The 27,602-nt window shown below is 43.1% G+C and overlaps 1 protein-coding gene across 1 annotated transcript in view; it reads right to left on the bottom strand.

The window, feature by feature from the left end:
- Positions 1-27,602, bottom strand: part of NSG2 (neuronal vesicle trafficking associated 2) — a 60,241-nt gene that overhangs the window by 22,483 nt on the left and 10,156 nt on the right. Inside the window, exon 3 of the mRNA XM_029218178.1 lies at positions 20,702-20,785. Coding sequence (XP_029074011.1) covers positions 20,702-20,785 — 84 coding nt within the window. The remainder of the gene's footprint in view (positions 1-20,701; positions 20,786-27,602) is intronic.

The following is a 27,602-nucleotide window of genomic DNA, read 5'->3' as shown; positions in this document are numbered from 1 at the left end:
TTTCAGAACCCAGAAAGGGCAACTCCCCACGGAAGGTGGAGCGGTACAGAAGTGTGATCCCGGCCAGAGCCAGGAATTCATTTATATTAGTGGAAACCTTGAAAGAGAAAAGGCACAATTTAAATTGGAACATTCCAAAGCAATAGCTCATTTTCCAATTGAATTTGCTATAGGCATAATCATTAGAAAGAAGAAACAGGGGCCCTGGGGCCCAGGTTATGCAGGAGATAAATCTCTGGACTCCTGAGGTATTTTTCATTTTGCAAGGGCAAACCATTGTTCAGCTTGGGCCAGAGGATATTAAGACCTTTGAGAGTAAACCTTTTACAGGTTGGAGAAGCTGAGGCCTTACTTCACAAGGCTGTGTCTTTATCAGCCGATAATCAAAGGCAAATGCAGAATAGAGATCTTAACCAGTGTACCTAGATCTAAACAGCCTATCAAAGAGAGAAGCCATCCTTTCCTGGTCACCTACTATGTGCAACCACACAGCAGACAAGCCACATAACTGAGGCAAGAGGGCCAGGTGTGGAGACTGGAGGGAATGGAGGAAACATGTCCCGTCCACATGGGGTAGTTGCTCAGCCCCAGACAATTGTCAAGGATGGGAATGAGGCCCTAATATGGCTGTTCTTCTGCTTTTTCAAGAAAAGACAGAGATTCTGCCCACAAGTGAAATGTCCCAATTTTTAAATTGGGGGCAGCAGATACAACACTATGGTTTCTTTCATTATTCATTTTAAACCTTTCAGTGACTCTGTAAAGTCAGTCTTTTTAACCCTATTTTATAGGAAATAAGGTTCCAAAAAGTGGTTGGTCCAGGGTCAAACAGCCAGTAAAGGCTGAATCCAGGACTCGCTCCCAATTTGTTCTGGGAGGGAGGTAACGAGGTCCAAGGTGATGAGCTGGGGAGTGTGAATGATCTGGGGCTGAGCGGAGAGCCAGCCCAGGTGGCACCCAGAGCACCTGTGACACTTAGTATACACGGCAGGGTAGGGAATTAGAAGGGTCTGGAGCACATGTCTAGGAAACAGCTGCAAAGAGGCCCAGCACTGTCTATCATGGAGGAAAGATTTGGGGGCATAGAGAAGGAGGACCTAGTATTTATTGAGCAACTACTAGAAGCTAGGCCCCAGGCTCTACATGCACTGCTTTACTGAATCCACACAACTATTTGAAGATGTTATTATTCCTGTCTTCATGAGGGGACTTCCCGGGACCACACAGCCAGCCCGGGTTGAGCCTCTTTGTTCTAACATTTGCTCAAAACACCTGGACCTTCCTCCTGCCCGGGCTTTAGACAAGGAGAAGCCTGGAGCTTCCACTGCAATGTGGTCTATCACCAGTATTTTGTAAAAACCGGTCTGGGCCAGAAGGCCTCACAAATCTTACCAGGGTTATTTTGCACAAAGTGGAACTCAGTGAATTAAGATGTTGCACAAGCCTTGCTGTTTCCATGGGGAGGGATCATAGCTACAAATCTGTCCCAACGTGCAGGCAAATGGGCTTTGAGTAGATAGGTCATGAAGTTTGTTTACTGCTGCTATGATTATGATTTTTACTTATTATTAAGAAAATGAAAGGCGTCCAAGTATCCAGGGTAAAGGCGGTGTGGCTGTCCACTTTCAGCTCTGCAGAGACTGGGATGCAGGCGTCTAAAAGGGAAGCAGTGCCAGGTGGTACAAGAGGGAACAAGCCTGGATCCAGTCTCTCCTCCACCACTTATGGGCTGTGTGACCTTAAGCATGTGATGCCACTTCTCTGAGCCTCAGTCTCCTTAGCTGCAAAAATGGGATTAATCATAACAGCCACTACCAGGCACATTGGTAGGACTCCCAAGGACGCTGGATGTAAAGCTCCCAGCAACGCTGGATATCATCACTGCCGTTATTACTAAAGTACATTCTGTAAGCAGCCACCTATAAAACCACCTGCTTTATACCCTGTCACTAAAATAGCATGATGCCTGGCTGGACCTCTTAATTTCATCAAAACGGTCTGTTGAGTCACAGCTTTAATTAACTTTCCCATGATTTCACTGGGAAACCATGTTTCAGGCCCTTGCCTCTTGCCCCCTATCCCTGGCTCCACACAATGGAAGTTCATGTCTCTTATAAACCAATTGTGACTCTGCGAAGACGAGCAAATCACCCATTGACACACAGGGTTGCACACACAGCTAGTCTGCGATGCTGCAGAGACCTTTCCACAGAGCATTAAGGTAAGGGCTTGGAACCTAAGGAAACTGCCTTTCCTCAACGAGTTCCCTATAGTGGCTGCAATCTGGGTCCCTGGTTTGCGTGCATATTCAACTGTGACCGCCTGCTGTGTCTTCCCAGCAGTCCTGGCAGGATGAGCTGGGCATGGTGACCCAGAGCAAAGGATCATTGTGTTTCACATCTATGCGAAGCTGCTCTTTGCAGGGTTGCAGAAAACCATGGGGCTGGGGGTGAGGTTCAGGTCAGGGCTGCTTCCTGGGTACAGAAAATAAAGCAGGACAGAAGAGGCAGAATGTTCTCAGCTAGAGGCTCCGTGGTGGGAAACCACAAGCCTGCTGAGAATGCCTATGGGGGACTTGAATTTTGACTGAGCTGTTTCCTCCTTGGGGGTCCCAGCCCTGAGGATTCATCTTGGTAGCCCCTGCATTTGGCCAAGGCTTGACTGCAGTAGGTGCTCAATAAATCTGTGCTTAGTAAATAAATGCCCCTAACTAGTTTCATTCATCTTATTTTCATTACACCCCTATCTTTTTCCAGAAATGATTTAAGGTGCATGATTTAATAATCATTAACATTCGCTAAGCGCTCCCAGTTTGCCAAGTTTTGCCCTGAGCATCTTATATGGTTTCCCCATTATGTCTTCACAGCAATCTTTGTGATAGGTATTATTATTACAGTCCCCATTGCACAGATGAGGAAAGTGAAGTAAATGAAGTAAACGAAAGTGAATGAACGAAGTAAATGAAAGGAACAAGGATGGACATACATCAGAAGCAGGTGTTATAACAGTGCCTGTACTTGCAGCAGGGGGGCAAAAAATTGGTACAAGATTTTCTGGACGCCTAGCCACAGATAGGAACTGGATCCTTTATAACATTCAGGAGTCCAGAAGATAAAAATAAACTGATTGCTCAGGAGATGCACAAACGGCTCCTATCTAACATGTGTGGCCTTGGTCAAGTCACTTCTTTCTCACCCTCCGGTTCTTTGGTTGTTTTTGGTTTTGTTTTCTGTACAAAGAGAGTGATTACAATAATGTCCCCAATGCAGAGCAGTTACGAAGGTCAAAGGAGATGATGAATGAGGCAAGCCCAGTGCCTGGAACCCAGCAGATGCTCTATCCATTATTCACCCTGTCATATTTCTGGCCTTTTCTCCCCCTCCACTTATTGAAGGAGGCATCTTGGAGTGTGGGTGTTTAACTGTAACATCATCAGCGAGGCTGCCCAGCCAGCTCAGTGTTGCCTAAAAAGAAGAAAGGAGCTATGCAGGGCTTTTCAAGCAGGCCTGCTCCTGAATTTCACAAGCAGTGGGTGGCTGAATTGTTCGGTGAGTTCCAGCCTGGGCCCCACTTAAATCCACTTTAAAATGAAAGGTACCTCTAACGTCCCGTTATAGGGCCTTGCCCTAGGAGGCTCAGGAAAGTCATGCTTTTCCATCGTCTCCTGCAGCCAAGAAATGCAATTGATTCTCCTGGTCTTATTTTCATATTTTAAAGAAATGTTTCCCCCGGGCTCCTCAGAGAACCGAAATGGAGAAAATCTCATTCATATTTTACCATGTAACCCAAAGACTAATCATGCACCTGACAACAGATACTAGTGGAACACCTGGTCCATAGCAGGTCTAGGCCAGGCACATGGGATGCAGCGATGACATATGTGTGGTCTCTGCCCTTAAGAAAGACTTTAGAAGACAAAGTGAGAAGCACTGTGATGGAGAAAGCACTGGGGAAGAGGTCCTTAAGCCAGCCTGGAAAGAGATGGAGGAAGGGTGATTCAGGCAGAGAGAACAGTCTGTACAAAGATATGGAGGTGTGGGTGGTACATGAAAGATGACGCTTAAAAGGTAAACAGAGGCAAGCTCAAGAAGGAGCATGGGTGTCAGACTAAAGAGTTTATTGTGAGCACTGGAGAGCTAACAGATGTTTGACATCTGGTATTCAGTGACATGGCTCCATTATTTTAAAATGGAAATTGAATGGATGGGTGGAAATTGAATTGGACGGGATGAAATTGGGAGGTAGGAGAAGCAGTCGAGGGCTCTAAAAATAGTCCAGACCTAAACGAGTATTCCATGAATGTCTTCTTCACAGCCCAGTACTGAGCTAGCTACTTTGGGAAATACCAAAAAAAATGGGTGCCAACTGTGTTTTGATGCTTTACATTTACATACTCATTTAACTGTCACAAAACAGGATTAGTATCTCCATCTTACAGATTAAAAAGTCTAAAGTTCAAGGAGGTAAAGAGAAGTGAGTCACACTGGGAAAGCCCAGGAGTAAGGCAGGTCTGACGGGCTCCACCCACTGCTGACCAACGTGGCCCTACCCTGCAGACCAGCATCAGAAACGGAGCAGGCTCAAATACAGAAAGGAAAGACAAATTGTTACATCTCTGTGTGCAGCCTGGAGTGAGATGTTTTACTCTAGATCCAAGAATAACTAATGTGTGCCTAAAGGGTGATCTGTAAATACAGAGCCCCGAGCTCTATTAATATTCAATGATGAATGATGTTTCTTTCAAATCAAATTCACATAAATGGAGGTTTCAGCAGTATGCCAGCTCCTGGGAACATTTGACTGTGGGCCATGTCAGGTACTTCCATGAATCACCTGTACCACCTACCTCAAGGCCAAGGACACAGTGGCTACTCTACAAATACTTGTTGACTGAATGGGGCCACTTTGAGAAAAATCACTGAAGGGAGTTACAGTTAGGAGAATGACAGTGGGCGCATTTCATAATGTCATCTTTTAAAGCTTTAGAGAGGTAGCTGGGCACAAATGGATTTTTTTTATTAATTCTTCACATATTTACTGAAAACTACCCACACCCTCCCAATAACACTAAGCCAGAGGATTTTATGAGTTAATTCTGTTTTATAAAAGACTCAAAGAAACATTATTTCTCTACTCTTTCCAATTTTCTAGAACATGGAGAAAGGAAAAGGCATGTATATTCTCTTTACAAACACAGCATAACACTAACAACCTTACCTGACAAAGACAGCACAGAAAAGAAAACTCAACACAACCTCACAATATTATTTAAGCAACAATTTAAAATAATATATTAGCAAACAGAATTCAGTGGTACACCACGACCAAATGAGGCTATGTAAGAATGCATTAATATTTAAAAGTCTATCAGTATAATTTACCATAATACTAGGTCAATGAAGACAAACCATGTGATCATCTCCATAAATGCAGAAAGGGCATTTGAGGGGAAAAAAATCCATCAAAATTTAAATGGTGAAATGCTAGAAACAGCAGATCTGAAGGTATTCACCAATGCAATTAGATAAGAAAATGACATTAGGAGTCTAAAAATTTCAAAAAGGAAATAACATAAGAAAACGAAGTTTCAGAAAAGGGAAGCTATTAGTATTATGGACAGATGATACAATTATATATGTAGAAACCCAAAGAATCAAAATTTTTAACAAATTATTTGGAACAACAAGAGAAGTTTGTAACTGCGTAGTGGCAAATAAATGTACAAAATTCAAAAACATTTTTATTAAGTATAAATAAAAACTTAATAAAAATTAAATTAGAAAATATAATGGAAGAAAAGGGCCTTTTACAATACCAACAAAAAATAAGTAAAATACTTCGGAATAAATTTTTTTTGTGTGTGTGTGCTTATGTGGGCCTCTCACTGCTGTGGCCTCTCCCATTGCGGAGCACAGGCTCCGGACGCACAGGCTCAGCGGCCATGGCTCACAGGCCCAGCCACTCCGCGGCACGCGGGATCCTCCCAGACAAGGGCACGAACCCGTGTCCCCCGCATCGGCAGGCAGACCCCCAACCACCGCACCACCAGGGAAGCCCCGGAATAAATTTAATAAGAACTGTAAAGATGATTTTAAAGAGCAGTTGAGAACCTCAAAAGAAGATGTCAACAAATGCAAAGTTAAATCTTGTTTCTAAATAGACTCAATACTTTAAAGATGTAGCTTCTCTTCAAGTTAATCTTTGAATTCATGTAACCCAAATTTAAAAAGTTAACAGGAGTTTTTTGGACCTAAAATATATATTAATATTTACCTGGAAAAGTAAATGTGCAAGAATGGATTAGGAGTTCCTGAAATGTAAAAGGAATAAGAGAAGAAGACTTTACACAGATTTTAAAGTGTATTATAAAACTACGTAATTGAGACAATTTAGCATTGTCTCTGTTATCAATAGCAAATAATTGTCAGATCCATGGAAGAAAAGAGAGCAGAGAGGTAAACTCAAATACATATGGGAACGCAGTATCTAAAAACTGTGGCATGTCTAGTCAAAGAGAGAAAGGATTAACTAATAATCATAGATCAACTGTCAAACTGCCATTCAAAAAGAAGTCAAGTTGGATTCCTACCCTGCTCTTTACAAATTCCAGAAGGATCCAAATTTTAACATAAAATAAAAATCATAAACGCAGCAGAAGAAAACATGACGTTAGGGTGAGAGAAGGCTTTGGTTTTTATAGAGTCAAATGTACCCATAATTTCCTTTATGTCTCCTGGAGTGTGTGATTAATTTGAGTTATAAAGCAAAAGTAAGAATTACTGAAGATATAAGAAAGAAGTTACACCATTAACAAAACAAAAAAGGCAAAGGACAACTGAGAAAATACTGAATAAGTGAGAATGACTAAGTTCTCAGCTTTTGGAAGAGGCCACGCAAATCAACAAGAAGGAACAGCAAGCGGTCCAACCAAGTAGGATGTTTTCCGGGAAGGACACAAACAGGCAACTGGTATGTGGAAAGAGGCTCGATCTCACCAGTAGTGAAAGACATACAAACTTAAGCAAAGGTGAAGAGCCATTTTCCATATATCAGATTGGTGAAACTTTTAAAGTTTGTTGAAACAGGTGCTGGCAATGTGGGGAAGAATGCATTTGCAGGCACAGTGGAGGATGTATATGTGGTGGGAAATTTTTGGAAGGTAATTTGGCAAAAGCTATTAAAACTGAAAATTTACTTTGGTAAAGTTTTTAAGATAAAGATTCTTATATCTTACAAATATACTTGTAAAATATATGAAAGATGTGTGTGTGTGTCTGTATGTGTGTGAAAATACACATACTAGGAATATTACTGAAGCAGAGTTCTTAGCAGCAAAAGACTGAAAGCGAAAACAATAGGGGACTGATTAAGAAAGATTGTGAAAATCCTCAGTCTACAGTCATTAACAAGAACAAAAAAGGATCTCAGTGTGGTGATGTGGAAAGGTCTCCGAGATATATTATTAAGAGAAAAAAAAAAGCAAGGTACAGAAGAATGTATATAAAATGGTCCCATTTGAGAAAATGAAAAAGAATATCAAATGAGCATATGCATATATAAATACAAATATGCTGACACGTAGAAAACGCCTCTGGATAGAAACATAAGGAGATATTCCTAGGCTGTTCTATAGAGATTTCTGCAATATGGAAATGTCCTATAAATCTGAGCTGTGCAATATGGTAGCTGCTAAGCTCACGTGGCTATTGAGCGCTTGAAATGTGGCTTGTGTGACTGAGGAATTAAATTTTGAATTTTATTTTATTTTGACTAATTTAAATGTATATAGCCACACGCGGCTCGGAGCTTCCAATTTGGATAGCACAGACTTAGAGAATGGATAGTTTGGGGGAGAAGGATTATGAAAGGAGAGAAAGGGAGATATTTTTTCAGTTTATGCCTTTCTATAGTGTTGGAATTTTGTGCATGTATTATATGTGTTACTTTTCTAATAGTTTAAAGCACATTTTATTTGCCTTCAACTTATTATCTGTGTAGAATATACTCTACACCACAATCTGAATGCTCTTCAATGGGCATTTGATTACACAGAATCTCCAAAGCTTTTACTTTATTTTTTTTTCTTCCAGTTTTATTGAGATATAATTGACATACAGCACTGAATAATTTTCAGGTGTACAGCATAATCTTTTGACTTACATACATTATGAAATGACTACCACAATAAGTTTAGTGAACATCCATCCTCTCATATAGATACAAAATAAAAGAAAAAGAAAAAAAAGTTTTTCCTCGTGATAAATACTCTTAGGATTTACTCTCTTACCAACTTTCATACATAACATCCAGGAGTGTTAATTATATTTATCATGTTGTACATTACATCCCTATTATTTATTTATCTTTTTATAAATGGAATTTTATTCCTTTGACTACCTTCATCCAATTCTTACTCTTATTTAAAAAGTTACTGACCACCAAGGTCCCAGGGTCGATAGTCATAGTAGAGGATTTAGAAGTGAATCAAAGGTGGTGTCTGTCCTCAAGAGTCCAGGCTTTCTTAGGGCCATGGGAAAACACATGTAAGGAAATAACTGCACAGAGGAGGTCAAGTTGACAAACTCCCCGGTGAGTAAGGTCCCAGAGGAAGAAAGGGTCAGTTCCACATCTGACAGTGGGGAAGAGAGGAGGGGCTATCAGAACAGGCTTCACCCAGAAGGTGATGTGTGAGCCAGCCTATGAGACGAAAAGGTGCCCGCTAGACCATGGGGGAGAAAAAAGCACTCAGGGCAGAGGAAACAGCTACTTGGGGGAGTGGAGGCAGGATAGGGCAGAGTATGCCCAGGATTCCACAAGTAATTTTGGTTGGTGGGAGGGGTGTGAAGTCAGAAAGGAGAGGAGGTTGAAGAGAGGAGAAAGAGGTTCTGAGGACCAGGGACCATAGACTGAGGAGTTCAGATTTCACCCTGAAGGCCAGGGAAGCCCCAGAATGGCTTTAAGCAGGAGAGAGAACTGATCACACGTGACTCTCAGAAAAGACGTCTGTCTGGCTATGGCTTGGAATGTCAAAATCAAAGACAAGCTGGAAAATGAGGGATACAATTGAAATATTTGTATCCTATATAGAAAAATAATAAAGCTGTTTATGGATTTAAAATTGCATTTTGTACATTTTACTTTGCCCGTGAACAATCACCCTTGATCCATTAAGAGTTATGCAGTACCAAGGGGAAAGAAAATTCAAAGGAATTAATTTTTCCCACCTCCTGTGACCATCTCATATTTTAGTTAGTCCCTTAGGACCTTGAGAGGTCTTTTGTCATTTTACTAATTTTTCTGGGGCTTCAAATCTCCAGGAGATGGCTAAGATAAGAAACTGAATGCTCAACAACTCTGACATGTCGTGGTGGGACGTAATTCCTATTTTCAGACAAATAAATATGGTGATAAATCCTAGGCCAAGGTTTTCTCAGCCTTGGCACTATCGATATTTTAGGTAGGATAATTCTTCATTGTGGAGGGCTGTCCTGTGCATTTCACAGCATCCTTGACCTTAACCCACTAGATACCAGTACCACATATACATACAAACACACACACAGAATGGTGACAACCATAAATGTCTCCAGACGTTGCCAAATGTCCCCTGGGGAACAAAAGCATCCCTGATTGAGAACCACTGTCTTAGAACATCTCAGACAGAAGAGCCCTTGGGGACTGTCCCACCCAACTTCCTCATTTTTACAGATGAGAAAACTGAAGCTCTGAGGCTGAGACCAGAAACCAGGTTTCCTTACTCATTTTAGAATTTTTTTTTAGAGATCAGATATATTTCTTTTTTGCTTTTCTTGAAATTTTTCTCCAGTTTTACTGTTTATTTTATTTATTTTTTGGCCACGCCGTGCAGCATGCGGGATCCTAGCTCCCCCGACCGGGGATTGAACCCACGCCCCCTGCATTGGGAGCACGGAGTCTTACACTGGACCGCCGGGAAGTCCCGAGATCAGATGTCTTTTTCTCAGCCTCAGAGAAATGCAATCTTCCAAAAAAAAAAAAGTTGGAGGAATTTTAAATCAAATCAGTTGCACATGGATGGACCTGGAGATTATCATATTAAGTGAAGTAAGTCAGACAGAGAAAGACAAATACCATATGATATCACTTATATGCGGAATCTAAAAACAAAAAATGATGCAAATGAACTTATTTACAAAACAGAAACAGACTCACAGACTTAGAGAACAAACTTATGGTTACCGGGGGAAGGGTGGGGGGGAAGCTATAGATTGGGAGCGTGGGATTGGCATGTACACACTGCTATATTTAAAATGGATAACTAATAAGGACCTACTGTATAGCACAGGGAACTCTGCTTAATATTCTGTAATAACCTAAATGGGAAAAGAATCTGAAAAAGAATATGTATATGTATATAAAAGAATATGTATATATATATACATATATATATATGTATATACATAACTGAATCACTTTGCTATACACCAGAAACTAACACAACATTGTTAATCAACTCTGCTCCAATGCAAAATAAAATTTTTTTTATAAGATAAGGAAAAAAATAAATCAAATCAGTCTCATCTAGCTGAACATTCATTTATTTTTTCTCTCTCCTCTCTTTTCACCTCTCTCTGGTTCTCTCCCTGATATACATGACTCAGCCTAGAATTTCGATTTACTACCTTGTTTTTCTAGCTACAAATGCTACCAAAATTAATAACAATAATGATGATGATAATAATAATAAAAGAATATGAAAACATCCATCCTTCTCTAATTTAGCATTTTTCTTCTTTCATTTGTTCACAGTGAAGAGGTGAATGGGAAGACGTCTAGTATATATCAGAGTTCCTGTGTGTCAGGCACTCTGCCAGGTGCATCCTAACACAGCCATTACAACAACCCTCCGAAGTGGGCGTTGGCATACCCATGTTACTAAAGAGGAAACTGAGGCTCATGCAAGTGAGATGACTTGCCCACGTAGCCACTGAGTTCTAGAACCAGCGTTCAAACCCAGGTCTGTCAGATTGCATAGTAAAACTGAGTTCGGGTTGTGGAGTCTTAGAGTGCGTTCATGATTATCGCCCAAGTGAGAGTTGAATCCCCTCTGAGAACCAAATCCACCTGCAACTGCTCGGATCACAGAGCCCAGGAGCTTGCCAGCATCTCCAGGAGGAAGCCAGGCCTATGTGGCAGTTGCTATGACGACTAGTTTTCTTATAATTATAGAACATGATGGTGACACAAAAAGCCACACAGTCACTTTGTTAGGACCTGTCTTCCTCTGACAGTTCCAGGAGCTTAAACATCATAAATTTTTTTTTAATCCCGTTTAAAATAATCCCACATGGCAGCAGCAGAGGCCCAGAGAGCAAGACAGTCAGGAGATTAATCCTCCCAGCTGCATGAGGGGACCGCGAGACAAGCCACATGACAAGCCACGAGGAAAATGGCATGTCTTCCTTGGGAAATGTTTGCTTCTCTCCTCTCTTTTGGATCAATGCATTTAGGACTTGGCCAACCAGTGTATTTAAAGAGAAAAAAGAAGAGAGCCAAAGCAAAATTGGCCTAATGCTTGGCAAGTAACAGGGATAGGCAGCAACATTTTAGTATTCTAGCAACCACTTTTCAGTTTAGTTTAAGTTAGCCAATTACCCATATGTACAGGGTTTCCTGATTTGGAAGCTGATAGAGACAAAAGAACACACACATACTCTCATATACATACCATAGACATACATACCCCTCTGGTCCAGAAAAGCCTGACTCTTGCCACTTATTGGCTGCGTGAGCTTGAATACCTTCATTAAACTCTCTGACCCTTGGTCTCCTCATCTGGCTATCAAAAATAACGCCTACTTCAAGAGTTAAAGATAAAATAGAAAATGACTAGCAAACTACCCAGCATATAATAGGAGCTCAGCGAAATGGAAGTTATTGTTATTAATTAATTACAAATAAGAATTCTTTAAATCTTGTTTTACTTTCCACAAGCATCTTCCTTTCATTACCCCAACATGGGATGTGAGAAACCTTTATGAAGCCCTACCTTCTGCACCACTTTCATCAATCCAGCCAGGTAGCAGGAGAACTCTAGTTGAAGCCAATGTGGCATCTCAGAGCAGTGGTGGGTGCAGGCAAAGGCTGGGACATTCTCCAGATGAGAAATTGACTTGGGGAATCAAGGACAGGTTTCTGGAGGAGGTGAGCTGGTCCACAGGGAGGAAAACGTGGGCTGGCAATAGAGCCAGAGGAAAATGCACGGGCAAAGACCTGGAGGGGTGAAAGGGCATGGTGGTTTTACAGAGCCATGAGAGGCCCAGAGCACAGAGGACACAGGAAGGGTGGAGGGACTTAGCAGCAAGGACCACCTTTGCAAGAGCCTGCAATATCACGCAAAAACCTCACATTGTTGCCTGTCGGAGTGGGGAGCCATCAGAGATTTCTCAAGCAGGATCTGATGATCGTTCTGACTTCATAACAGGTAGAAAGGGGAAGATGGGATGAAGCTGGAAGGTCAAAAGCTGGCCTGGCAGGAATGGTGGGCGAGGAGGTGCAACTGAGCCAGGGCAACGTCAGTCGAGACAGAGGGCCTAGTGAGATGGAGCCAGGCGTGTCTTCCCACTGAGACCCACCCTGGATGGAAGCATTCCGTCTAGCCGGACGACCAACACCTCAGCAATGAAACTATCATGTAACGACAAGAGGCAGCTCACATTGATCAAGCTACCATGGGGCTTATATTATCTCATTTTGTCCTCAGGCCAGGCCTATGATGTAGACAGCATTATCCCATTTTACAGATTGGGAAACACAGGTTCAGAGAGATGAAATGGCTTGCTTTAGCTCGTACACACCCACAGTGTCAAACCCCCAGCCCATGTATTTCCTCTTTTCCATACTGCCCTTCACACAAGTGTGCTGGTAAACCCTCCTGGGCTAAGAAAGGGGGGTGATGCATGATTTACACTGTTTGCTCATTTCCATGGTGTAAATACTCCCACCATGGTTGGTTACAAACTTCCAACGGTTTAACAAGCAGTGTGCAAACTTTTAACCAGCCACCTCCTACAGGAGTCCCATAGGAAACAAGAATATTCACTGAAGTCTAGAAGTCATCTACACTAAACTTATAAACAAGTGACTTGCTTTATTACAGCATTTATATGCCAATGTTTGAGTCAATGAGAATGAGAACCTGGCAATAAAAGCAGCCCAGTCATTAGGCTGTGGAGTGGTCATTGAATCTCCCAGTCCCACATCCAAACCCTGAGTACATTCCTCCTGAGATAGCACCACAGATGTTTCCTCTCCCAGGGAAATGTTTTGTTAAAAAAATTAAGCCACATTTGCTTCCCAGTTCTCAATAATATATGTTTTTGAAGGTCGCTCTAATAGTACCATTCCATGAGGCCAGGAGAAAGCACCCAGCCATAAACATAGGCCTACATCTTTATTCTGATTTTTGGTAAAACCCTAGCCAGAAGTGTGATAATAAACATCAAATACTATTGCAGATTTTCTCCACCAAGCGCTCACATGTAAATTCTTTCCGTTCCAGATGATGACTCTGCTCCTAAGCCAGCAGGCAGTGTTTTTAATAACTTACCTGAAATGTTCCTCAAAAGTTAAAAAAAAAAAAAAGAGGGCAATAAAAACCAAGACAACAGATAATAAAGTAAAATCGCTTATCTCCATTTGCTGCTGTCAGCAAATATTAGAATCCCACCAATGGAGGGCAGCCCCTGGGGTTTTGATGAAAAATTGGTAGAAGCAAATGGCAAAGCTATAAATGAGGTCTCACCTCCCAGGGAATGTGACATCAGGAAGAGGACATTTATGAGAATGTGTCATCGGCAAGAAGCTTAGAAGCAAAATTAGAGCCCCGATTTTAAATAAAGATATTGAAAATGAGGCAGCCAGAGCTCTGGTATTTATCAATGTGTAGTTTTCCATCAGCCAGATATTTTTGTTTGCTCATTAACCTGTTTATTTAGTTATTAAAGACATCATTTGGTGCCAAGTGTGGGCCGGCACTGGCTAGGTTCTTGGGGAGCAAAGATAAAGAAGACACTAGCCTCAAGTCAGTGGGAGACACAGCAGGTAACGTTGATGCCAACACTATATAACTGGAGGGTTATATAGCAGGTGCAGGAACCCCGAGGAGGAAGGACAGACTGCGCAAGGGCTGGCAGGCAACTCCTCACAGGCCAGAGCCATTTGAGTTGGGTGCTGAGGGATGAATAGGGAGTTTGCCCAATGATGGAGGTGGGAAGGGCATTCCAGTGGGAAGGGGCAGCACGAACAAAGACAGGGAGGCATACGAAGTATGGTGTCATGAGGGAAGGACCAGGGCTTCATGCAGGTCAGGGAGAAGGCAGGTGAGCAATGGAAGCTATGGCAGGGTTAGAGGATGGCAGTGTCCTTGCAGGATATGCACGTTAGAAAGAGTCCTCCTTTGGGGAGGTGAGAAGAATGGGCAGGAGGGGGCCGAGAAAGGAGGCAGAGGGACCCAGAAGGAGGATGGGCCAGGAGATGATGGGTGAGGACAGAGACCAGAGAAGAAAGCACAGTTACCAGAGACTCTCAGGAAGGAGAGGGGCCTGGACTCTGCCGGCTGCTAAATGTGGCCACCTCCCCACACCCAGCCGGGGAGGCTGATTCTGGTGTTTTGCCATGTCTTTCCCAGGTTGGAGTTAGAAGGAATGTGAACAGAGTTGAGGCCTGAGACAGAGTGCAAACACCCCCATCCCCTGGCTGGGTGGAAGAGGAAGAGAAGGAAAGAAACGTCTGGCAGGTAGACTGGCCCAGCAGCATCCCCCGGGAGCTATTCACTGGTAGTCAGGCTCTCTTCCAATGGCGGCAGCTTTCCTAACCTCTTACACCCAGCCACGGCCCCCTGCTTAGGACCTGCGAGTACATCCCAGCTCCACAGCCTCCTGGGCGTGGAACTTGGGAAAATTCCCAGCCTCTCTGAGCCTGGTTCCCTCACCTGCAAGTGGGGTGACAGTCTCGCCAGCCCAGTTTGCTGGGATCATTCAGTGGGATACCTTACATAAAGCGCCAATCACAGGTCAGGTCAGGAGCAGAGCACAAGCCCCCAAAAGTTGAGTGTATCAGTGAATGGATGGAACACTGAAAAATCAACACCCTATAATATTAGGCCTGAAGCTTCAACTGGATTTTCGTTTATTTTTGTTCTGTTGGTTTGTTGTTGTCATTTGTTTCTAATAATAGCCCACAGACACCAGCTCCTTAAAAATTGCTAAGCTCTCGCTTCTAGTTCTCCCCAACCAGCTTTATTTTAATGCGTCCATTTGCTTGACGGGAATCGTGGGTTCTGGTCCCTTTACACTAACGCATCCCTCCCATTCTGGATTCTCCCCACTGACTGCGCACAGGGTCTGGTCTGTAGACATCCCCAGGATCTTTCCCCATGCGCCCGAACACCCTCTAATCTGAGCTTATCCAGGCCATAGCCACCAGAGGCAAATTTCCTGAACCCGGACTCAGCACGTTACTGGGGATGAATACTGAGGCGGTCCCAAAAGTCTGGGGCTCACGTTGCAGCACACGTGACACCCACTCTATGCCAGGCCCTCTTCTGGGAACTAGGAACACATGAGTGGGCCAGCGTGACCCTACCTCCAGTGGACCAGAGGCTGGAGGGGGCTGAAGACGCCGGAGTAGCCAGTTACAGTACAGCAGCATTCGAGAACCCCATATGATCTGCAGAGCCCAGAGGAGACACCAAACCCAGCTCAGAGGATCAAGGGAGGCATCCCAGAGGAGGTGACCATACGGGGACAGTATTCCAAGAAATTGGCCAGAACACTCTTGTCTAATCCACACCTTTGCAAGCTCCTCCAGAGCAAGGATTTTGTCTTGCATATCCGTGTGTCTCCCAGCAACAGGCATCCAGCCCAGCCCAGAGCAAATTTGATAAAGACAAAGAAGAAAGGGGAGAAAGGGCAGGAAGGGAAGAAGTCGGGCAGGAAGGGAAGAATTCAGACAGGCCACACTTTGGCAAGGACAATGGCAGGGTGGCATCAGGTGTAGCAGAGAGAGTGGGATGTGGAGCCATAGGGCTGGGTTCTTATTTTGTTCTGACACGTCCTCGCCGCGTGGCCTTGTCAGACAATTCACTTCTTTGAGCATCAGTTTCCTCGTCCGTAAAATGGGGATAAGAATAACAGTAACAAGTACACAAGGTTGTTGTTAGCCTAAAAAGTGGATGTAAAGGCATTTTTAACAGGTACTAGGATTATTCATTTTAGAATGGATGTGTTGAGAAGTAGCCTACCAAAAACTATTGCCTACACTCCCCAGGAGGCAAAGAGATAGCTCCCTAGGTCACTGTAGAGAGCCAGAGACCACCCATGGATCCTGACATTGAACTGGCTACACTTAGAACAGTTCCTCCAGGTTTTCCCAGCCACATTCCCAGGGAGAAAAAGCCAGGAGAGGGAGGACCAGGTCTGTCTCAACCAACACACAAAATTCAGCTAATTAGGTAACAAGCTAAGAACCCAGGGTGAAGGAAAGGGATCTGAACAGGAAGAGAATAAAATGATCATTCATTGAGAACTAGAGTGCGCCAAGGACTTACACTTTGTGCTATTGTGTCCCGGTTTACTGACGAGGAATCAGGAGCTCAGAGAGGTGAAGGGACTTTCCCAAGGTCATGAAGCTAAGAGGTGACAGGGCTGTGACCCAAGTTGCCAAGTGGATCTAGCCCCAAAGTGCAGGTGTTCCCTGGAATACCTCTCATCAGCTTGGCACAAACAGCCTCCAAATGCAAGACTCAGTTCCTTCTCACAGGTGAGCCTGGGGACAATCAGGTCAGATGGCATGGCCGGATGCACCAGCTCCTTCGATAGCATCATCAGCTTTAGAAGAACCTCCAGCTCCCAGGACTAAGAAAGAAGGAGGGGCTTCTCTCTGCATGCTCCCATCTTCTCAAAGAAGCCTGATGCACGGTCTCTCAAGTCTGTGGCCCTTGGCAATGACTGCAAGAGCCTTCACGTTAAAAAAAAGTTCCAGGCGATTCTTTCAATCTTTCTCAGTTCGTCTCTCCCTCCCTGCTCTCTCCTCTCATTCTCTCTCATAGAGAATTGCTATGAGCTGATCTCCCCAGGTCAAATTTGAGATGTGAACTCACAAGTTGTTCCACCTCCATGAAGATATTGGAATGAGGGAGGGAGGCATCTTTGCCATCCCCATGGTTACTTCTGCCACGGGCAATATCCTGGAGGGGCAGCCTGGCCACTGTTTACCAGCGTTATGCTCTCTAAGATGAACTGGGAATTCTCTGACTTCCAGCCCCTGTGGTCTAGCCGAAATTCCTATCCTGAGCTCCAGACCCGTTACATCCAAGAGTGGCCAGGCTGCCTCTGCCCCACCCCTCCCATGGTCCCCAGGCACCTCACACTCAATGCGTCTCCCACTGCCTGGTCCCCCACCTCCTACCCAGTGGACAGCATCCCGCCCCCCCCCCCCCCCCGCCCCCCTGCTCAGTCAGCCAAGCCAAACACGGAGGAGCCCCTGATGCCCCTTTCTCCAACCAGGAACAATTCTACCTCCATAACAGCCTAGCTGGACCCCCGAGTCCCACTGCAGCTGACAGCTCAGACCCTCAGACGCTTCCTGTTTTTTTTTTTTAACATCTTCATTGGAGTATAACTGCTTTACAATGGTGTGTTAGTTTCTGCTGTATAACAAAGTGAATCAGTTATACATACACATATGTTCCCATATGTCTTCCCTCTTACGTCTCGCTCCCTCCCACCCTCCCTATCCCACCCCTCTAGGTGGTCACAAAGCCCCGAGCTGATCTCCCTGTGCTATGTGGCCGCTTCCCACTAGCTATCTGTTTTACGTTTGGTAGTGTATATACGTCCATGCCACTCTCTCACTTCGTCCCAGCTTCCCCTTCCCCCTCCCCGTATCCTCAAGTCCATTCTCTAGTAGGTCTGTGTCTTTATTCCTGCCTCAGACTCTTCTTAATCACCAGCACCACAACCTCCTCCCTAGGGTGCTGCATCCACCTTCACCCCAGCAGATGCATCCTTCACGCGGCTCAGGGGGAGCTCTCTTTAAGGAAGTGAAAAGCCAGGCTAATAAATGCTCACAGCTCTACAAAAGCAAACAATTTTGCTCCATTCCTCCCATTTTGTTCCAAGCGGCAGGGCCCTCCGCCCACACCTGACAGTCTGTGCTGACAAACGGCTGCCCCGAAACCCCAACGCCCTTTCTTCCCAACCCCCAGGGCCAACTGAGTCAAGCTGCGTGGGGCACTTCCTCAGGCCCTGGACCCTGAAAAGCCACTCATTTTCTCCTGACTCGCTCCTGTTCTAACCATAGTTACCTAAAGCAGGCTGCACAGATGAACAGAAAGGCGGGGGGTGGGGCCGGCTTTCAGCACTGGCCCTGCCACTTGCTAGTGGGTGAGCAGGTCACATCACTGCTCTGAGCCATAGTTCCCCTTGAAAAAAACGGGATTATATCAGCTTCTCAGGGACTCGTGGGCATCAAATATGATAAAATTGCCACATCACCAAAAGTTGCCAACAAAGAGGAAAAAAAAAAACCAATGACAACATGGTCCAACACCACGGCTGATAACACAGCCACAAACGACATTTTGAGACATTTCTTTCCATGTCCTTTTTCCTCTGTATACTTGTGGTTTTCTTCATAGTTCCAGCCATAGAAAACATACAATTTCAATCTCTGCTTTTTTCACTCAGCTTCCTCTATGAAGCATTTGCCCAAATTATTGCATGTTTTCATAACCATCATTTTAAATGATTGCTAAATAAGGAATAATTCCATCAAAAACTGTAACACTCTATTTGGCAAAAAGAACAAATTTTTAAAATATTCTGATTTTTTTCTGATTATTGTAAAAATTCATGCTCGTGTAAAATTGAGAAAGTACAAGAAAGATGAAAATATCTCGTTAAGCCCATAATTCAGAGTAAACTAAATACTCTCCCTCCAAAAGTGATTCCTAAGAAACTGTTGAAACAGTCCATCCTATGCATGTGGTCTTACATATGGAATCATGAGAAAGCTGCTGAAAATCTAGCATTGTTTCCAATGCTTCGATTTTACAAATAACACTGCAATAAACATTTTTGTGCATGAATCTGGGCATACTTCTGATGATCTCTGCTGCCAGGAGGACAGTTCAGCTTTACTCCCTGGCCTGATGCTCGTACATTGTGCACCATGATACTCCTACCCTCCCCTCACAGCTACCTGCTGGTTCTTGCAGATACCTGCATGCAGTTTAGGCCAGGTCAGCGTTCACTGGGCCCATGCTGTGTGCCAGACACTAAAGCTACAGCCAAAAATAAAAGCAATTCCTGCCCTCAAAGAGGGGGTCAGCGTCCAGGGAAGTCCCACATTCTGGGGGGAGGTACACAGAGGTGCCATATTCCCTCCCAGGCTCACACACCCAGCTGCTCTGACACATGTAGCAGGGAGAAAGATAGGGACAGAAACGGACCAATATGTTTATCCATGTATAATACATACTCCAACCAAGTATGTATTATACAAATACATACAGACAACCAGCCAACGGCTGTTTTCACTTCCAAAGCCCTCAGCCACAGTTGATACAAAATAGTTACTATTAATCATGCACTTATCATGTATAGATCCAACTGCTTTGCATGTATTCTATATTCCATTCTCACAGTAACCTTCTATTATCGCCATTTGATAAATGAAGTTTATTGGCTAGCTTGTGGCCACATGGCTGGTATGAGGTGGAAACAGGGCTCAAACCCAGCCAGACTGCTTCAGTTTCCATCCACAGAACCACTTATTCTACTGCCTCCATGGCTGATATTGCCTCCTAAGTATCTTTTAGGCCTCTCTCCACTCACCTTCCTTTGCTAAGCCACTATTGTTTTTTTACTTGCAGTAACCCAGCAGTCTCCCCACCCTCCCTCTAGTACTCATGTAAAAGCCAGCATGCTTTTTCCAAAAACCCAGTTTAATCATATCCTTCCTCTTCTTGAAGTCCTTTGGGGTTTCTTTCATGCTTCTAGCCTAAAATAATAATTCCTCCATACAGTCTATGATGACTGGGACTGTCTGCCCTCTGCCCACTTTTCATACCTCATCTCTGTCTGGTCCCCACACCCCTCCTAGAGCTGAGCTTCACTGCCCTTATTCCTATTCAATGTTGGGTTCAACTTCCCTCCAGCCTCAGGGCCTTTGCACAAGCTGTGCTCTCCTTAGCCATCTAAGTGACTTCCCCAGGGTACTTCCCTGAGCTTCCTCCATACATCCTCACAGAGCAGCCTTCATGGCTCCTTCACGCAATTCATCACAGTGATATGTATTCACCAGTTCTCCTAGTGACCCGGCCACCAATAAATAGAAAATCAACCATTCGGTTTTTACCACTAAGAAGTCAACTTTTCTCTCCCTTTGTCTTTTTTGTATTTGTTGCAATCAACCAATGTCTAAACTTTGAGTTTCTTTATACATTTCTATCACATTTCCTGAAGATTGTGATGGAAAGGCAGAGAGACAGGGACAGGAAGAAGAAGAAGAAATGAGACACATTTATCAATTATCAAATTGTCTGAACATTTCGGAGTAGGAGAGAGGATAACTTGTCCTCAAGAGGCAGAGCTTTAGTTATTTGATTAGACTCAGTGACCCACACCCAGTCTTTCTGTTACACCATCAAGACACTGACCGTAAATTCAGCGATTTTCGGCACCCGGAACTTCCCTTTGTTCTTCTGTTCGGGCTGATATTCCGTTCTTGTCTTCACAATCACCTGAAATGTTCAACCAGTGTTAGCATGCACAGAGACTTGAAAGGCTTTTCTGTTCCTTTTTTTTAGTAACTAGAATTTACCGTATATTGCATAAAGATCAGAAAATAAAGAGCCTCCCACTCAAACACAAGAAAATAGAAAATTCAAATTACCCATAATACTTTCCAATTCCAACAGAGAGCCATAGGTGACAATTTTGGTCTCACCTTTCCAGTTTTTATATGCATATATATGCACATATTCTGCATATGTATTTGCTATTTATGCAAATATATACTTTATGAAACGCATTCATACTTCATTTTATCACACAACACTCTACTAACATTTTCTCCATGTAGAAAAATATATGATTTCATTTTGCCTTTTGATGTAGCTTAATATTTCATTGTATGCATATAGCACAATTAATCTAACCGGTCTTGATGGCTGAACACGTAGGTTGTTTCCACAGTTCAGGGTATATAAACAAGTTATGATGAACATCTTGTAGCAAAACTTTTGCACATATACTTAATTCCAATTTCACTTAGGGACTTCCACAAAGAAAAACATAAAGGTCTACTGAATCTATTGTATCATCTTATTTTTCTGAAGTCTGAATATTTTGCAGAGGTGGTTAATATCTTTTCAAGATAAGCTGTCAACCTGCCAAGACATTTATGGGACTCCATCCCACTGTGTAGGCAAAGTGGAAGAAAAAAGAAACTTGACAGACAATCAATAACTATTGCCAAGTGTCACAGTGTCATGGGTAACACAGAAGATGTCTGAGTCTCGGGGCCTCAGCTGTAAAATATGGACAATAATCATAACCCCTAGTTAACAAGGCTGTTTTGAGGGTTGAATGAGATGATAGTGGGTAATACTTTTGGAATAATTTATTATGTGCCACAGCTAGATCAAGCCCTCCATATACTTTATCTACATACCACTGCTATTTCCATTCTCCTGAAAGGAAAACTGAAGCACAGAGCTGTCAAGTCACTGGTCCAAGGTCACACAGCTCAAAGGAAGCAATCTTCTAACTATGATCATTCTTCTCATTAGTGCTTAAATTAACCAAATTTTCACTGAAAACTTTCACCAAGTTTTCCTAGAGACAATAGTCAAGTGTATGTACTCCTGCAAGAATTCTTCTATGAAGAATTTTCTTTAAGGTCTGTGAGGCATACCTTGGACAAAATATAGCTCAAAAAGGAAAGGATGGGGAGGAACTACTATTATTGAACATCTACGGTGTGGCACTTAAATATGTTAGTTAAGGAGGATCTGGGTCCCAGCCCATCTAGAACATCACTCCTTCCCTGACATTTAGAACTCATTTGCAAATGTAAATTCTGTTGTTTTGCTCCACCCTCTTTGGATTCTGCTTCTCCAAATATTAAAAAGTGAGCCCTGGCTTCCTTAAAGAAATGGTACAGCTAAACAAGGATGAGGGTTTTGCGGGGGAGTGGGGTGGGGAATGTTCTTTTTATTTTTTTCTAGCTCCTGTTCCAAAGAATAGGAAAGCAGAAGCTTCTTTGCCACAAGTAATAAAAATATCCCTCATGCTTTGCAAATTTACTATACAGCAGACACTGAGTACTTGACATGCACTATCTCACTTAATTCTGTGCTGTGGGGCAAATACTGATACTGTCAATATTGTAGGGAGAGGAAACATTGTGCTTTGGGTTTGAATCCTGGCTCAAGCACTACACCTTCTGTGTCTTAGCTTTCTCATCTATTAAATGGGAAAATAACCATCACTACCTGGTTGGGTTGTTAGGAGGCTTAAATGAGTTAATATAAGTTAAGCACTCAGACCGTTCATTCAGTAACAACGTTTTTTTGAACACTGCCTCTGAGTGCTGCCAAATGTTCTTCCAATAGGTGTCTGAGGCAGATATGGAATCGGGCCTCTCTTGCACCTGTCAGCCTGCAGGTCCTCCCTATCCAGCCCTCCGAGAGCAAGGCAAGGATTTCTCAAGAACAATACTGTTCAAGCATGGTCTGAAAAAAAAGGTTTCAAGGATGAATAGAAGTTTCCTGGGTGAACAAGACAAGATACTTTATGCAAAGTGAACCACATGGTCAAATAAACAAAAGTGTAAAATAGCATGCAATCTACCCATCTGGCCGTTTTGGTGTTATGTGAACTTCAGTGTGTTACTGAGAGTTAAGAACTAAGATAAATGTAAGAGTAAATGCCAAGGCACGGTTCACAGGCTAAGTGTTTCTGTTAGAAACTCACAACGTTCTGGGAAGGGCCAAATGAAATAATGTATGCGCAGGTGCTTTGTGAACTTAAAAGATATTCTACAAATTGTAATGATTAAAAATATTTGGAATATCACTAGATCAACTGACAGGCTACGGAGTATATTGAAAATTTAGATGTCTGATCAGTTCTCTGAATCCACATTTTTAGAAATATTCACCAACTGGGAATGATAGTTCCTTCTCCCAATTCCCCATGTTGTGTGTGTATATATATCCAATGTCTGTATGTATATATATAAATATATTATAATACATCTCAATGTCTCTTTCTAAGATAGTGAATTTCCTGGTCAGTGTGCCATGTGACCTATAAGCCTTAGGGCAAAAACTGCCTTTGCCTTTTATGATAGACAGCATTCTAAGATGGTCCCCAAGCTTCCCACCCCTGTGTACATGCACTGTATAATCTCCTCCCTCAAGACTGAGGACAGGACCTGTGAATATGATGGCATAGTCACTCCCATGAGTATGCTATGCAAACTCGGTCACAGCAGACTGGAGAGAGATTCTCTTGCTGGCCTTGAAGAAGTAAGTCAACATGTTGTGAGAGGGCCATGCAGCTAGTACCTCAGGGTGGACTCTAGGAGCTGAAAATGACCCCGATCAACAGCCAGGTCACTCAAGAAAGTGGGGACTTCAGTCCTACAACCACAAGTAACTGAATTCTGCCAACAACCTGGACCCTAAGAACCAGATGAGAATGCAGCCGAGCTGACAGCTTGATTTCAGACCCATGAGACCCCCGAGCACAGAACCCATCTAAACTGTGCCTGAACTTCTGACCTATACAAACTATGAGATAATAAACTTGTGTTGTTTTGAGCCACTAAAGCTTTGATAATTTGTTACATAGCAACAGAAAACTAATATGCCTTCCCACATTGCAAAGTCCATCTCGACCATCTCTTAGCTTGAGTCCTTCATTTCTAGATCCTTAGCCATCAGACTGGTCTCAAGCATAACACCTCAAGTGTTAAGAAGCATTTAGCTTCTTAGTTCTTAGCTTCTTCTTAAGCTTCTTAGCCTTTCCCTCTGCCCCTTTATTTTTATAAACATCTTTCCCAAAACTTCTCAAAAAGCCCTTTATATCATTCCATGTAACTTTTAAAGACCTCATGCTGTGGCCAACATGTTGAGATAGGAGCCAAAACTAAACAAATATTACTGTTGGAATGAGACAATGAATAACCATTACAGCCAATATCATTATAATTGTCATAATAAATACTTTGTGGTTGCTTCTCTAACATCCATTTCCTTCTTCAATCCAAAGCCCCCGCCCCCCCACCGCCTGATATTGCTTTCAAGAACTCACCCCTGTCCCATGTGGCAGCCATGTGATTTGGTGAAACTGATGACTTCCTTGATGGCGGGGATGGACCCTAATTAGGTTAAACCAATCAGAGCATATTATTCTATTGATCACAAAATTTGATTGGCTCAGAGATGGGCATGTTACCTAACTTGAATCAAAGAGATATGAGGCAATACTGACTGGGAACTTGGGGGAAGACACCTCCTTGCTCTTTATGAGTATTCCCTAAAGAACATGTTCTTCCTCTGGATGGTGTGGTGAGGGCTTAGTTCTGAAACTGCTGAAGCAATTGTTGCTACTATGGGGAGGAGCCAGGATGAGGTCAAAGGCAGCATACAAAAGAGGGCAGAGCCAAGAGGAACCCAGAGAAGTGGAGATGAGCCCTGATGACACCCTGCCCTCTAGATCACACCTTGCCTGAAACCAGACACATGCTGTGCGCTGCAGTCGTGGGGGTGGGGAGGGGGGCAAATATATACTCTTTGAACCTTAATCCAATTTAGTTGTGTTTTCTAGTACTTGAGGTGAAAAGCTTTCTATCTGATAGCAATGTGTTCCAAGAAAAAATGAACTGAAAAGCTATTCGAATTTAGTAAGATGGTCAAGTACTAAATAAGTATAACAAAACCAACAGATTTTCTCTGCACCAGCAAAAAATCACCTCAAAATATGATGAATCCACCAAAAGATACACACAACAATGTTCATAGCCACTTTTTTTTCATAATAACACAGAACTGAGAATAATCCAAATGTCTATTAACAGGAGAATGGATAAATTATGGTGTATTCATAAGATGGAATGCTACACAGCAATGCTACAGAGACATGGGTGACTCTCACAGACATTATTATATTGAACTAAAGAAATCTGATGCAAAAAAGTATTTTTATGTCTTGTGTGATTTCATTTATATCAAGTTCAATATATATAAAATAATTTATATATTATCTGAATAGATATATATATTTAATATGCCATTTACCATTTGCAGGAGTGATGCTGAGTTTAGGCAGAGTTGGGGTCATAGCCCTCCTTCAAATCCATATACTACTTTGCCCCGAACCCCTATGAGATGTTGCTTATGCCCTGAGTGAGTTTCTAATGAAAACACTTCTTTTGGCTTCAGAACACTCCTCAAACCACTGAGTTCAAACTAGGCCAACAGACTGGTTGACTGACCCTGTGTCAATCCTCAGTCATCTGCTCCTCTCTTTAGCTATACCATATTTTCTCCAAAAGCAACCCAGGTAATATTTTACCTTTGCCCCTAAGGAAGTGTTAGCTCATTAGAACCCCTTCTCCATGTCAAAAGCAGGTCTTTGCCTACTTGCCTGGAACAAATGGGCAGTCCGTTGGCCTCATCTTCTTTGACGTCTCAGTAATATTCTTTGACCACTCACTCCTCCTTAAACGTCCTCCTCCCGGGTCCACGGTCTTCTCCCCGCTCACTGACCAGCCCTCCTCAGGTTCCTCCTGCCCTGCTTGACTTCTCAATGTCAGAATCTCTCAGGGCTAGGTCATGGGCATGCTTCCTTCCTACAAGTCCCTTCTGAGTGTTCTTACTCCCATCATTTCCAAGTCCATCTTTATTCTCCTAAGTCTCAAATTTACATCTCCAATTCGGACCCCACCCGGCACTCAGATTACCCTACTGGACATTTGCCCTTGGATAGACACACATAAATTTACCATGTCCCCAGCAAAGCACTTGGGTTCCCTGACCCACTTTCCCCAATCATCTTGCCCTCAACATTCTCTTCCCCGTGTAATCGCCAGATAAGAAAATAGCAGCATGATATGTCATTGTTTATGTCAAATCATATACAGGAATCTCTCATGACCCGTCCCTTCCCTTCAGTCTCCAAATCCATTCCAATCACCAGTTCCTGCTTCCTCAAAAATTTCTCTCAAATAAACCCATTTGTCCAGTTACACTGCCAACACCCTAATCCAGAGCATCATCCTCTCTCTGCGAACTTTTGCTCTGACAGCTTCCTTGTTTCCGTCCTTGCCTCCCCAAACCCAAACAAAAAGAGATTTCTAGACCAAGAGAGCATCATAAACCAGCAAATGTTCAGAAGACATCCAGGAGGCTGGACCTGGGAAAACCACAAAGAGGTAGTTTTGAGTGGCCAGGGAACAGGGCAGGTGAAGTGAGCGATAAACAGAGGCTCTGAATGCCATGCCTAGCATCTTGAAGATGAACTTGAGAAGAGTGAGGAACTGAGGAAGGATTATAAACCAGAGAATGGCTTTCCAGGTGTGCATTACACGTAGAGGAAAAGCCTCTGGCACAGTGAAAATACACTGGAGACATGTAGAGAGCAGGAAAAACCAGCCCTACAGTTACTGGAATCAACCAGCTATTGGGCATGTCATGGAGCGTGGTGTGCTGCTCCCATGGACTGGAGCCAGAAACAATTCCCTTCTATAAAAGGAGATATAGTAACAGTCAATTTTTTTTTAGTACTATGAAGGGGAAAGCATAAGAAATGTTGGCCAATCGTTATTAATTGTACCTTGGAGGAATCAGCTTGCATACACAAAGAAAGAGAGAGAAGAGAAAATAAATTTGCAAAGAAAGGGTCTATTTTCTGCAGTTGAAAAAAAAAAGTGGAGCAAAACAGAGCCCTGAGCTCCTTGATTAATAACAGAAATGGGAGGAAAAAGTGGAGAGACAGGAGGAAAAAATTCTTTCTACTCTTGTTATTATTAAAAGTGGGGTTTTATAGGCACTTGGGAGAATGAAACTCCAGGTTTTCAAATATCATTGTGGATATGGGCAAAGAAATAAATTTGTTTTCTTTTCATGTCAATACATCAGTCCCCATTGTTCGGTCAGCAGCTGATATGAAGAACATAATTTAACACAATTGGCATTGTGAAAATGGGATAAATTATTCATCCCAAAAGGACCCCTCATCTGGATATATTCCCCCTTTGCTGGCAAGGCCAGATAATACATGGTGGTTCAGACGGTGCAAAGTACAGAACATAAAAATTTAAAATACTACTTCCCAGGATTATCAATAATGAAGAGGTTCCTACATGGAGAGGCCCCAGGATTGGCAGGAACAATAAATAAAAATGCAGAAGTGCTGACAAGGAGCATGATTGTATTTTTATGAGCTGGACTTGCACAGGCCAAAAATAGACCTAAGCTGTATCCTTCGGCTCATTCCTGCAGCAAAGAGAGAAATTCGGGGCAGTACAATGAAAGGCTAGCCCCTGAG

The sequence above is a fragment of the Monodon monoceros genome, unplaced genomic scaffold, assembly GCF_005190385.1.
Source record: "Monodon monoceros isolate NGI ecotype Baffin Bay Population unplaced genomic scaffold, NGI_Narwhal_1 Super_Scaffold_12, whole genome shotgun sequence".
Lineage (NCBI taxonomy): Eukaryota > Metazoa > Chordata > Mammalia > Artiodactyla > Monodontidae > Monodon > Monodon monoceros.
The sequence above is the reverse complement of the archived record's forward strand: the minus strand, read 5'-3'. Positions and strand labels throughout refer to the sequence as shown.